This window comes from Gobius niger (assembly GCF_951799975.1).
Source record: "Gobius niger genome assembly, chromosome: 8".
NCBI lineage: Eukaryota > Metazoa > Chordata > Actinopteri > Gobiiformes > Gobiidae > Gobius > Gobius niger.
In genome coordinates, this window is record NC_136859.1 from 3,655,259 (window position 1) to 3,668,643 (window position 13,385).

The 13,385-nt window shown below is 39.5% G+C and overlaps 1 protein-coding gene across 1 annotated transcript; it reads left to right on the forward strand.

Annotated features, from left to right (window-relative positions):
• The first annotated feature begins 394 nt into the window (after positions 1 to 394).
• LOC306967264 (uncharacterized protein) lies at positions 395 to 5,582 on the forward strand. The gene is made up of 6 exons (XM_079562210.1): positions 395 to 2,234; positions 2,306 to 2,469; positions 4,724 to 4,944; positions 5,006 to 5,135; positions 5,230 to 5,330; positions 5,407 to 5,582. Exons 1-6 carry the CDS (start codon positions 512 to 514, stop codon positions 5,579 to 5,581), a joined length of 2,514 nt encoding a protein of 837 aa, XP_079418336.1. The 5' UTR covers positions 395 to 511; the 3' UTR covers position 5,582.
• Positions 5,583 to 13,385: the final 7,803 nt, after the last annotated feature.

The window sequence follows — 13,385 nt, forward strand, 5'->3', positions numbered from 1 at the left end:
TTTTGCAGTGTATTTCTGATATGCGATGTTTTCACAATGGGTATTTGTCAATGGGATCTGCACCATTTATGTATGCACTTTTGACAACATATTATGTAGCTGCTGTTTGGTCTTTTAAATGACAGTAAGCGATGGATGGATTGATTGACGTGTAGAAATGCTTTTTGAGAGAAAGGAGCCGTTTCATAACAATGTGAACCACACTGTCACATTTTGGCATGATTATTTTTATAGCTTTCATTTAAAGTTTAAAGTTAATTTTGCTGCTTTAATGATCAAAACAAGTTTTTTTTTAATGAGATGCATCTGTGTGTTCTCCAGATTTTTGTGAAAAGAAGACATGGATCTTGCACAATTTGCACAACTGCAACTTCAGCCAGTGAATGAAACACACCCTGTAATCGAGTGCATCATCAACAATAAAAAGAAGGAGTTAAGAAAACAGCTTTTGTCCAATGACATCAATGCTCTTTACCCATGTAAAGAACAGAATGATTTGATCAGTCCTTTAATGGCTGCTGTGTCTTTTCACAATGAGGATATTCTTCATTTCCTTTTAGAGAAGGGGGCAAACCCAGATATAGTGAACCAGAGTGGATTCTCAGCTTTGCATTGGGCCTCACACACTAGGGCTCCACCTGTTATTGTAGGACGTCTGCTTGAAGCAAAGGCAAACCCAAATGTATGTATTTCAAATATACATTTCACTGCTCTGCACATTGCTGCCTTTAATGACAGGGACGATGTCATGAAGCTGCTTATTTCTGCTGGTGCACTAGTAACATCTGTGCCACGAACTATGTCCAACCATTGCAACAGGAAACTCTGTGAGATGATTGAGAAACTGGCTTCACAAGGGAATGAGGAGTGCATCAAAGTCTGGTGCTTTTTGGAACTGGAAACGGCTGTTCGAGAGAAAACTCCAGCAGATGAAGTTTTTGAAAAATTTCACGCTGACATGATGAAGGAACATCCTTATACCCACTTCATCATGATAGAACTTCTCACATTACAACCACCCTTTCAGGAAAAATACAAGCAATTATGTATCAAATGGCTAAAAGAAACTGACAATCTTGTCTCTTATATTGAGAATCTTGTTGCCCGTTTCCCAAAAATACATAAATTGAATGGAGCTAAGACTACAGGTTGTTTATATACAGTTTGCTGCACTATGGATGAAATACCACTGGAGCCGGCCGTGGCAATAATCCGTCATCTGTGTGATTGGTTGAAAGAGATCCTACTGTGTGAGGCAGTGATCCAAACCCTGTACGTCATAACACAGAAAACAACCAAGGAACAGCCATGGGACACCCACTTTCTAGAAACTTTATGCAAAAGTATTGCTCCATTTGTGAAAGATCAACACTCCTCTAACGTTAGAGTTTACACATATGGTGTGTTTGCCAACTTACTTCCACTTAAACAGGCCTCCAGCATCTTCACCTCCGTTGGGGTCTCCTCTGTGCCTGAAGATGTTCTGACATCTGCAGACATGAATAATAATGACAAACTTAAAGAGGGACTGAGGCGACTCGTTCGTCACTTTAACGGAACGAGCTCTGGGTGTGAGGACAGTTCAGCGGCTCCTGAACCAGTGAAAAAGAAGAAAAAGAAGAAAAAGAAGAACAAGTCAAAGGTGCAAGACAAAAACGACTTATCGACCGTTCCAGTTGAAGAATCAACTTCTAATGTTCAGCCATTTTCCTCTCACACCAAACCCTTGTTTGATGAAACTGTGGGAAAACATAAATGGCTCCAGATCAGCAAAAGATGGAGAGAAAAGCTGGAGAAGCTTCACAGCTCTGAACAAAGTGCCTTCTCTCGAATAGGAAGCATCAGGTATGTGAAGGCTGAAGAGTTTCTCATCGCTAAAGGAAATAATGGGACTGAGGTCTTTCTGGGGCTGAGAGACGATGGCACCGAAGTGGCCATTAAGAGAATGACAAAATCCAACTACCGAGTGTTGAAGAACGAGGAGGGGATTCTCCGACTTCCAGAGCTGGACGATTCCTCTATAGTACGATATATTGATTTTGCAGAGGATGAGAACTTTGGATATTTGGCTCTTCAGCTTTGTGAATGCACATTGGAAGAACATCTCAAAAATAATCTCAGTGCTCAAACCAAAGTGAGTCTGGTGCATCAGTTCCTTGAAAGTTTGGAGGTGCTTCACAGCAAAAACCCTCCAATTCTTCACCGGGATATAAAACCACAAAATGTGCTGATAGGTGAGAGCAATTCATAATATTGTCTAGTGTATAACAGTACGGTACTTAATTTCACCTGTTCTTCTTTGTAGATGTAAATGGAAGAGCGAGATTAGCAGATTTTGGTATAAGTCGACGTTTGTTGACCGGCCAGACCACTCTGAGGACGGCCAGCGCTGGGACAAAATGCTGGATGGCCAGAGAGACTCTGAACGAGGGGGACAAGACGCCCTACAAGTCAAGCACTGACATCCAGGTTGTTTATTTTGTTCCTCACACAAAATGTTATGTATTTAAACCCAAGTGCCATCATGGCTGGCGATGTGGCTCTTATAATCGCATAGCAGTACCTGGAGCACTGCCCCAAAGTGTGCTCTCCTCCCCTCAAACATTCACTAACGCACTCTTCTCCTCGAGCACATTTCACGCATATACACATGTATCGGAAAACAAACATTATATAATTACACGTGGACAAAGCATGCTCGAAGTGCTCCCCTCCCCTCAAACATGTGCGAGCACATTCCAGAAACACATAGTTTGTGGAACCCGTGAGGAGCAGGATTTTAAATTTGATTCTAAGCTAATAGATTCTAAACATAACTATAACAAAGAATACGCTGTGGTGCTACAAATATCATGAAAAATACATATACATGATACATTGAAGGGTCTTTATAATTTTTTCAGCACTGAGCCCGCTAAAAACATCCAGTATACCCACTACAAAACTGAAGACTACACCACTGATTGTTTTATGGGAATAATATTCTATATATCTTATTAGGCCCAAGTACCGTACATGGTCATTCATCAATGGCCCCAACAGCCACATGGGCCTCGGTCAAAGCTTTCCGAAAATGTATAGTGGGAGGAAAACTCCTACAGTTACAAAACTGCTGCAGTTCAGAGAGATTCAGTGGGTGTACTCACTTATTCCTCCCTGTCCTGTGAATGTTTACATGTTGGGGCCAATAAAAATATGATAAAATGTAAATGTCTGGGTGGTGTTAGTTCAAGCAGACTATTCATTCTTTGATTTTATAAAGATCAGATCACAGTTAGTGACCAATTTAGGCAGAAATGTGAGAATTTCCAAACGGTTTACTCACTTTTTTCTCCCACTGTATAATATGGCAATGGCAACTTTATTGATTGACTGCGGAATTCTTCCGCAGTCAATTATTGGTTTTCATGTTCTTTATTATTATTCCTCTTCCATCTTTTTCCCGATTTTTTCCAGCTTTCAGCACCTTCATGCTTTGTGCAATTTATGCAAGTTATGCATCAAAACGTTCCGCATGTTGAGGAGAAGGGTGCTATTACTTTTGGGACTTCTGCAACTTACGGTTTTTCCGCAATCGGCCAAAATGTCGGAGATTTTTCCCATTGACTTATAATGGGGCTGCCGCAAATCCATGCTTTTCTGCACTTTTTTCTGCATTTTATGCAATTTCTGCACTTTGTGCATGTTCAGCTTATGCAACTTGTGGGTTTTGAGAAAAAATTGTCCTTCTGCAGTTTTCCAGTTTTTTTATACGGGGGTTTGAAATTTTTGCATTGGTGTGTATGGGGGAATCCAGCCAATGGGGAGACTCCAGGCCTTTCAGCCATTTGTGCAGCTTCTGCCAATCAAGCACTGAGGCCATTTCAACAGTTTGACCAGTTTATGGAATATAAAAGTTTATGCAATATTAACAATTTATGCAAAGTAACCACTTCATGGGATTTAACCAGTTAATGCATTTTAAAGCGTTTATGCAACTTTAGAGTTTATGCCATTTAGGATTTATGCAAATTAACCCATTCATGCATTTTACCACTTTATGCAGTTTATACAGTTTATGCAACATGACATTTTACGCAGTTTATGCAAATTAGATTATGCAAATTAAGCAATTTATGCAATTTGAACAGTTTGTGCTATTTCTGCATTCGCTTCCCGCAATTCCGCAGTCAATCGCAATGGCGCAGCCATTGCATTTCTAGTTTATAATGCACTTTAAAACAACTGAGTTGACCAAAGTGCTACAAAGGTCAAACATAACATAAAATACAATACAAAAGGTGCGTCAAATGCAAATGAATAAAATCTGATAAAATGTCAAAATCTCAGGCTGTGTCAAAAGCCAAAGTGAACAAGTGCGTTTTAAGAACAAATTTAAAAACAGGCACAGAAGAAGCCTGTCTAATGTGCAGGGGCAACTCATTCCATAATTTTAGTGCAGCCACAGCAAAAGCCCGATTTCCAGACATGAACATAAAATGTCATGATCAATATGTAGTGGGTGGGGCAGCAGCTACATTATTTTTCAATCCTAAATCCCTGGTCCAAAAACTAAGACCTCTGAGAAAAAACTAAAACATGGAGGCAGTAGCAATAATACCATATTCTAAGACTGAGGGAGACAAAGGGCACAAAAGCGCCCCTTTGCTTTGGGTGTTTGGTGAGGGTCGATAATCGCTGTTTTGTGACTATATATATATATTTGTACTGTGTCTATGTACAGGTGGCTGGGATGCTGATTTATTACATCCTCTCTGGAGGCCATCATCCCTTTGGAAAAGGAGTCCGTTGTGAGGCAAACATTTTCGATGGGAAATATAACCTGGAACATGTGAAGGACGTGGTGGTGAAGGACCTCATTGAGTGGATGATCAATGAAGAACCAAAGAATAGGCCCAGTGTGGAGCAGTGTTTAAGAGACCCCTTTTTCTGGACCAAGACCAAGTAAGTAAGAGTCAGGATATTTATACACCATTCACTATTATTAACAAGAGTCTTGTTACAGACGTGTTGAGTATTTGAGAAACTTTGGAAACTGTGATGACATCGCCAATTGTCGAAATGCTGAAGATGAATTAATTTCTGCAGTGGAACAATGTTTAGTTGGGGGGTCTCATAAAGACTGGAAAACAAATGTGAGAACTAAAATAATACTGTATAACAAAAAGAATAAAGACATACAAAGAAAACTACATTTTAGTTCAACTATCTGATTTTATCATTTTGAAGTTCCCAGCGGAGTTGGTTCAGAAAATGGACGACTATAGCACCCCATATCCTGAAAACATACTGGGACTGTGTCGCTTCATACGAAACCTTCGTGAGCACTAGTAAGTGTTACCAGTTGTGTCTGTTTTTTATGATTTTAAAATGTCACTAATGATTTGTTTCTTTAATGTTGTCCAGTCCTAAAGATGCTGCCAAAGTGGACGTGATGGAATTGTTTCCGGATCTTTTTGGATCAATTTTTCAGTTTGCCAAAAAGCATGGGTGGAATTCAGAGATACCTCTGAGAAAAATGTTTGAAAAGGAGAAGGGGGCCACGGGCTACGTCACACCAAGCCCCGTTACAGAGAAGTAACCTGTCCCGGTCCATAGATGCTCCGAGGCACACTGAAGAATGAAAATCCTTTATTAGAAGATCATAGGACTTTGAATGCACATTATTATTATATATGCGCTAAGGGGAAAAAATTTGTTTAAGGCTGCAGGTGAACAGGGAACTTTTTTACTTTATTAATTTCATTTTGAATTTTTTCTATAGAGATCATTTTGAAACTTTGGCTGTAGATTACTGACATAAAAAAATTGAAAAATGTATTGCAAATTTTCTGTCATTTTCTGTTTTCATGTATGTTTTTTTTTACATTAGTTACAAAGATTTTTCAGGAGGCATTTTGGATATCTTGTTTAGTTCAAATATGCTGTTTATTCGTGTAAAAAAAAGGACAGTGGAGTTTACTAAAGATGTTGTATTGAGATTCAATTAAATAAATGTTGTGGGGAAAAAGGTGGAGGTGACATCATTTCCTGTGGTGGTGTGGAGCTCCACTGATCACGTGACTCTCCATCCGCTGCATTTAGACCCTCTTGAAACAATCTGTAAAAATTGAGATAATAATAAAAAAACAAGGCAAAAGCCTTGTTTTTTTATTATTCAAAAGTCAATAAATTAGATTAGGAATCAAATATTTAAAAATGTCCCTCTGAATGAGCTTCCATAATATTAAGTATAAGGCTGGACATTTAGAAGTCTGTACACTGCGTTCCCCCCTCCTGGAACCGCCACCTTAACGTGGTGGAGGGGTTTCAGCACCCGCATGATCCTGGAGCTCTGTTGTCGGGGGCTTCGTGCCCCTGGTAGGGTCTCCCAGGACAACAGGTCCTCGGTGACGGGTCAGACAAAGAGCGGTTCAGAAGATGAGAGACCAACAGGCCCGGTTAGAACCATGAGGCCGTCCTTCTGTGGACCCACCACCTGCAGGAGGAGCCATAACGGGCTGGTGCAATGTGATTTGGTCAACTCCAACGACTGCCCCCACGACCCGGCAACGGACAAGTGGAAGAAAATGGATGGATGGATGGACACTGCGTTCCAAATTATTACGCAAATGACATTTTTCTAAGATTTTCTAAATTGTCAACTCAAATGAGAGTCAGCATCATTTTCAAGTCTTTCACAGGTAGAGGATCATTTAAATGTGGTTGAAAAAATCTCAGATAACAGTATTTTTTTCAAAAATAAATATAGTAAAAACCTCAAAATCCACTGTTCCAAATTATTATGCAACTCATCGTTTCAATACATTTTAAAGCTTGTAATTAACTGAAAATAGTCATTTGTTGTATTTGTAGCATTAGGAGCTCATATTTACTGAAATCGAAAGCTATTTCAATCAAAACAATATTAACAGGTCAAGTTATATTTTACCAAAGGAGCCCTTGTGTGAGTGCAGCTTCAAAATTCTTAAATCCATTAAATTTGTGAGTTTTTGGACAGTTTCTGTTTGGATCTGTTTGCAGGATGTTAGAATAACCTCCCAGAGCTGCTGTTTGGATGAAAACTGCCTCCCACCCTCATAGAAGATCTTTTTTGTTGAGGCTCCAAAGGTTCTCAATAGGGTTGAGGTCAGGGGAGGAGGGGGTCCACATCATGAGTTTCTCTCCTTTTATGCCCATAGCAGCCAGTGATGCAGAGGTATTCTTTACAGTATGACATGGTGCGTTGTCATGCATGAAGAGCATTTTGTTCTGGAAAGCACGGCTCTTCTTTTTGTAGCATAGAAGACAGTGGTCAGTCAGTGACTCCACATATTTTTCAAAGGTAATTTTCACACCTTCAGGGAGCCTAAAAGGGCCTAATGGGGCCGACCAGCTCTCTCACCATGACTCTGGCCCAAAACATGACTCCGCCACCTCTTTACTGACGTCACAGACTTGTTGGGACATTGTGGTCATTCACCAACCATCCACTACTCCATTGATCTGACCATCCAGGGCTACACGGCCTCATCAGTGAACAAGACTGTTTGTAAATGAGTCCTCATGTATTTCTGAGCCACTGCAGCCGTTTCTGTTCATCAGCTTCAATTAACAGTTTAGGGGAGGCCCGGATAGAAGGTTTATGCACAACTGCAGCCTCTGGAGGGTCCTACACCTTGATGTTCGGGAGACTCCAGAGGCACCAGCAGCTTCAAATACCTGTATGCTGCTTTGTAGCATCTGTTCTCTTAATCTGATGTGTTTGTCTGGCAGAAACCGTCCATATTGTGCCATTATCTGCACAAAACGGAGTGCGCTCTGAATCAGCCACACATCTCTTATCATTACGATGATTACACTTAATCTTTCATGAAATATCGAAGGTTTTCATACCTAGACCAAGGCATTCAACCATTTCACGCTTTTCATCAGCAGAAAGACCCTTTTTCTTTCCCATATTGCTTGAAAATGATGATCTGCATAATAAAGTGGAACACCCTTTTTCAGTAGTTTTTCCCTTAACTGGGCTTAATCTGAAAACTAATCATCCCAGGTCTCTGAGATTAATGTCAGTGATTCATAGAGCCCCAAGACACGATACCATCCATGAGTTTCATTATTATTATTATTTTTTTTACCTTTTTGACACAAAAATCCAATTTGCATAATAATTTGGAACGCAGTGTAAAACAGTCTGTGGTTTTTGGGGTTGCGACTTAGGTAACTGTGGGCTCCAACACCATTGAGAACCACTGGGTTAATGTTTATGTCCTAGTTTGAGTAAGGCACTGTATGCTACATTCATGGTTGTACCTTTGTGCTTTGTTTTGTGATTTTAGAGTATTGTGTTTGTCATTAGGGTTAGTCGTAATGGAAAAACCCAGTTAGGCCGGTCTGACAAGGACAAGATCTTTTCATTATCATTCCAATCAGAGGATCGTCCTTCTGTGAAAATTTGTGCTGAAACTTTGTGCAAACTATATACCTGCCGTAGCCTGGTTTTACAAGATCCTTGTACTCATTGCATTTCGTACAAGGGTCTGGACCTTCTCAATTGAGCTCCGTTATCAGGTGGGAGGGGTGAACTCCTTTGAAACGATTGGATCTGATTTTCGCTAGCGTTTGATGGTGACGTATGTGATGCGCCCGAGTGAGTGAAGCAACTATCATAACTCTATCATAACTCTATCATAACTCTATCATAACTCTATCATAACTCTGTCATAACTCTGTCATAACTCTGTCATAACTCTATCATAACTCTATCATAGCTCTATCATAGCTCTATCATAACTCTATCATAGCTCTATCATAACTCTATCATAACTCTATCTTAACTCTATCATAGCTCTATCATAGCTCTATCATAGCTCTATCATAGCTCTATCATAGCTCTATCATAACTCTATCTTAACTCTATCATAGCTCTATCATAGCTCTATCATAGCTCTATCATAACTCTATCATAGCTCTGTCATAACTCTATCATAACTCTATCTTAACTCTATCATAGCTCTATCATAGCTCTATCATAGCTCTATCATAACTCTATCATAACTCTATCATAGCTCTATCATAACTCTATCTTAACTCTATCATAACTCTATCTTAACTCTATCATAGCTCTATCATAGCTCTATCATAGCTCTATCATAGCTCTATCATAACTCTATCATAACTCTATCATAGCTCTATCATAGCTCTATCATAGCTCTATCATAGCTCTATCATAGCTCTATCATAACTCTATCATAACTCTATCATAGCTCTATCATAACTCTATCATAACCCTATCATAGCTCAATCATAACTCTATCTTAACTCTATCATAGCTCTATCATAGCTCTATCATAACTCTATCATAACTCTATCATAGCTCTATCATAGCTCTATCATAGCTCTATCATAGCTCTATCATAGCTCTATCATAACTCTATCATAGCTCTATCATAGCTCTATCATAGCTCTATCATAGCTCTATCATAACTCTATCATAGCTCTTGGGAGCATTCCTTGCGTATTCCAAGGCTTCAGTTTTAATTTCTGGATATTTGGGAGCCGAGCCAGAACGTATTGAAGAGCTTCCACTACTTTCGTACAGCCAGATCGGAACAGTCCCTTTAATGTTGATTTAAATGGTCGTGTGTGGTTTTATTTATGGATGCACAGCACAGAGCAATTATTCACAAAAAAAGAAGTCCTGTGCAGAGTCAATGCACAATCTGCACCTGAACCATACTGCTGCTCTGGATAACATGCTAGTGTACCCCTCTAGTGGAACAACCCAAGAATGCATGCAAATAACTAAGCGATACAGAACGACAAATTAAACCTATTAGAGGCAGTCTTTAATACTCACACCACCTGGACACCCGTGTGAGTGAAGCAGCTATCATAGCTCTATCATAGCCTTATCATAACTCTATCATAACTCTATCATAACTCTATCATAGCTCTGTCATAACTCTATCATAACTCTATCATAGCTCTATCATAACTCAATCATAACTCTATCATAACTCTATCATAGCTCTGTCATAACTCTATCATAACTCTATCATAGCTCTGTCATAACTCTATCATAACTCTATCATAGCTCTATCATAACTCTATCATAGCTCTGTCATAACTCTATCATAGCTCTATCATAGCTCTATCATAACTCTATCATGACTCTATCATAGCTCTATCATAACTCTATCATAGCTCTGTCATAACTCTATCATAACTCTATCATAGCTCTATCATAACTCAATCATAACTCTATCATAACTCTATCATAGCTCTGTCATAACTCTATCATAGCTCTATCATAGCTCTATCATAGCTCTATCATAACTCTATCATAGCTCTGTCATAACTCTATCATAGCTCTATCATAGCTCTATCATAACTCTATCATAACTCTATCATAGCTCTATCATAACTCTATCATAACTCTATCATAGCTCTATCATAACTCTATCATAGCTCTATCATAACTCTATCATAGCTCTGTCATAACTCTATCATAACTCTATCATAGCTCTGTCATAACTCTATCATAACTCTATCATAGCTCTATCATAACTCAATCATAACTCTATCATAACTCTATCATAGCTCTGTCATAACTCTATCATAACTCTATCATAGCTCTGTCATAACTCTATCATAACTCTATCATAGCTCTATCATAACTCTATCATAGCTCTGTCATAACTCTATCATAGCTCTATCATAGCTCTATCATAACTCTATCATAACTCTATCATAGCTCTATCATAACTCTATCATAACTCTATCATAGCTCTATCATAACTCTATCATAACTCTATCATAGCTCTATCATAACTCTATCATAGCTCTATCATAACTCTATCATAGCTCTGTCATAACTCTATCATAACTCTATCATAGCTCTGTCATAACTCTATCATAGCTCTATCATAGCTCTATCATAACTCTATCATAACTCTATCATAACTCTTGGGAGCATTCCTTGTGTATTCCAAGGCTTCAGTTTTAATTTCTGGATATTTGGGAGCCGAGCCAGAACGCCCAAATAAATCTATTGAGAAACATTGAATCAGTGAATAATGGAATTTGTTATTGTGAAGATTAGAGATTTATTTTGGTTTCCAGGTGAAATTTTATAGTTCAGACCAAACTGGCCCAAAATCTGAAAACTAAAAACAAATAAGTGACCTACTGAAGCTGATTTCCATGGTAACGCAGGACAGTAAGCGCCATACTGGACGGTAACAGACATCACCCCACTTAAAAGTCAGCAGAAACTGATCAAAATCTATCTCAAAAAACTTGAAATTTCATAATTACATTAAATTCCAAGAATCCTTTTTATTTTGCATTAATTTAGTCCTTTAAACTAATCACTAGTCACTATTCCTTTGTTTGCATTTTGGGCAAAATACTTCTTGTTCTATAGCAGGGGTGGGCAAAGATGAGAAGTCTGAATTGAGTCAGAGGGCCTTACCAACAATAACTTATTCTGCTCAACCTTATCCTATTGTACATTGCATTCAATTGTGTATTACTGTTTTTTAGTAGGACTCTGATTTTGCGTAAATATTTAGCCATGTCAACCCAAGGACTACACCAGGAGTCAGGACTAAGACCTAAAACATAAAAATCAGGCCAAAAACAGTTCTACTGCAGAAGAAACAAGGCAAAGGCAACAGACGAAGAATAAGGTCTTCACCAAGACCCAGTGATTACAGATTAATTAACCCCCCAGTTTCACTGCCCTTAGAACTAATCTCTACATCTAAGTGCAATGAGTTTGCAATATTTTTTTTATGACAAAGTCCAAAGCATTAAAAATGCCATAATTTCCACAACACAAATAGAAACTCTGTCACCAGATAAACACCTTGAGCTGACACGTTTCACACCTGTTTCTGACAAAACAATCGAAGAGGTCATCTGAACAACTACCGGCCCATATCAAACCTGCCATTCTTAGGAAAAGTCCTAGAGAAAGTAGTATATCAGCAGCTCACTTACTTTCTCCTGTCTAACAATGTGTTTGATACTTTCCAGTCAGGCTTTAGGCCCCACCACAGCACTGAGACAGCTCTGATCAAGGTGACAAATGATATCCGCATGAACACCAATGCAGGTAAGGTCTCAGTTTTAGTTCTGCTGGACCTGAGCGCTGCCTTTGACACAGTGGACCACGGGATCTTACTTCACAGGTTAGAAAACTGGGTGGGAATCTCTGGTACTGCTCTAAACTGGTTTAAGTCCTATCTCGAGGACAGGACGTACTTTGTCGAAATTAACTGTGTATCAGTCAAAATTGCCATGACCTGTGGAGTCCCCCAGGGGTCAATCTTGGGACCCCTCTTATTCAACATGTACATGCTTCCATTGGGTCAGCTAATAAACAGCAACAATGTGTCGTACCACAACTATGCAGATGACACTCAAATCTACGTGTCACTGACGGCTGGTGAACATGGGCCTGTAGATACACTCTGTCACTGCATCCAACAGATCAGTTTGTGGATGCAAAACAACTTTCTCCAACTAAACTCAGACAAAACTGAGATCATTGTTTTTGGCCCACAGACACAAAGACAAAGTGTTATCAGTCACCTTGAGTCTCTCTCTCTAAAACCAGGAGTCTGCGGTGGAAAGAACAGCATTTGGGGGAATATTTGACCAGAGCATGTCATTTCTGTGACAGAGCTGTAGCAGCAGAGTTGAGGTATTTTCATCATCAGTCCGTGTAGTTTCATATTGCACTGTAAATCATACACCATTAAGTCTTTCACAGAATAAAACATCCTTCTGCTTTACTGAACATCTTTAATTTATTGATTCGGTGACACACACATAATCAGTCGATCACACACTTTGATTCTCAGTCCGTTTTCTGTTCTAAGGTGCAAAAGAGGCGTAATTTGAGCAGCTTGGCGGCGACCATGGAAGTCATGGTGGTCATGGTGGTCATGGCGGTGGGGACGGGGATGTCTCTAAAGATGGGCTGCAGGAATCCAGAAGAGGGCGCCCTGTTCTCGCTCAGCGTCCCGATGATCATCTGCCTCATGTCTCGGCTGGCGTCTCCTCGGACGGCCAGCAGCGCCTGCACGTGCTCCTCCCTGTGGCGGACGGGGCGGTTACTCCAAAGTATTGCCATCAACAAATTAAAAACATGTCTGTTCAGAGGAAATGTGGAGGTTTACAGATAGATAGCACGCAGTATTTTACATGATATGCTGTATAAAACATTTTACATTATATATAAAACAGTCTGTGGTTTTTGGGTTTGCGACTTAGGTAACTGTGGGCTCCAACACCATTGAGAACCACTGGGTTAATGTTTATGTCTTAGTTTGAGTGAGGCTCTGTATGCTACATTCATGGCTGTACCTTTGTGCTTTGTTTTGTGATTTTAG

Excerpts from the sequence above, each read along its gene's own strand:
- LOC306967264 (XM_079562210.1), top strand. The coding sequence starts at position 512 with ATGGCTGCTGTGTCTTTTCACAATGAGGATATTCTTCATTTCCTTTTA. Across the intron at positions 4,945-5,005 it reads TTTTTCTGGACCAAGACCAA|ACGTGTTGAGTATTTGAGAA; the intron begins GTAAGTAAGAGT and ends GTCTTGTTACAG. Across the intron at positions 5,331-5,406 it reads CGAAACCTTCGTGAGCACTA|TCCTAAAGATGCTGCCAAAG; the intron begins GTAAGTGTTACC and ends AATGTTGTCCAG.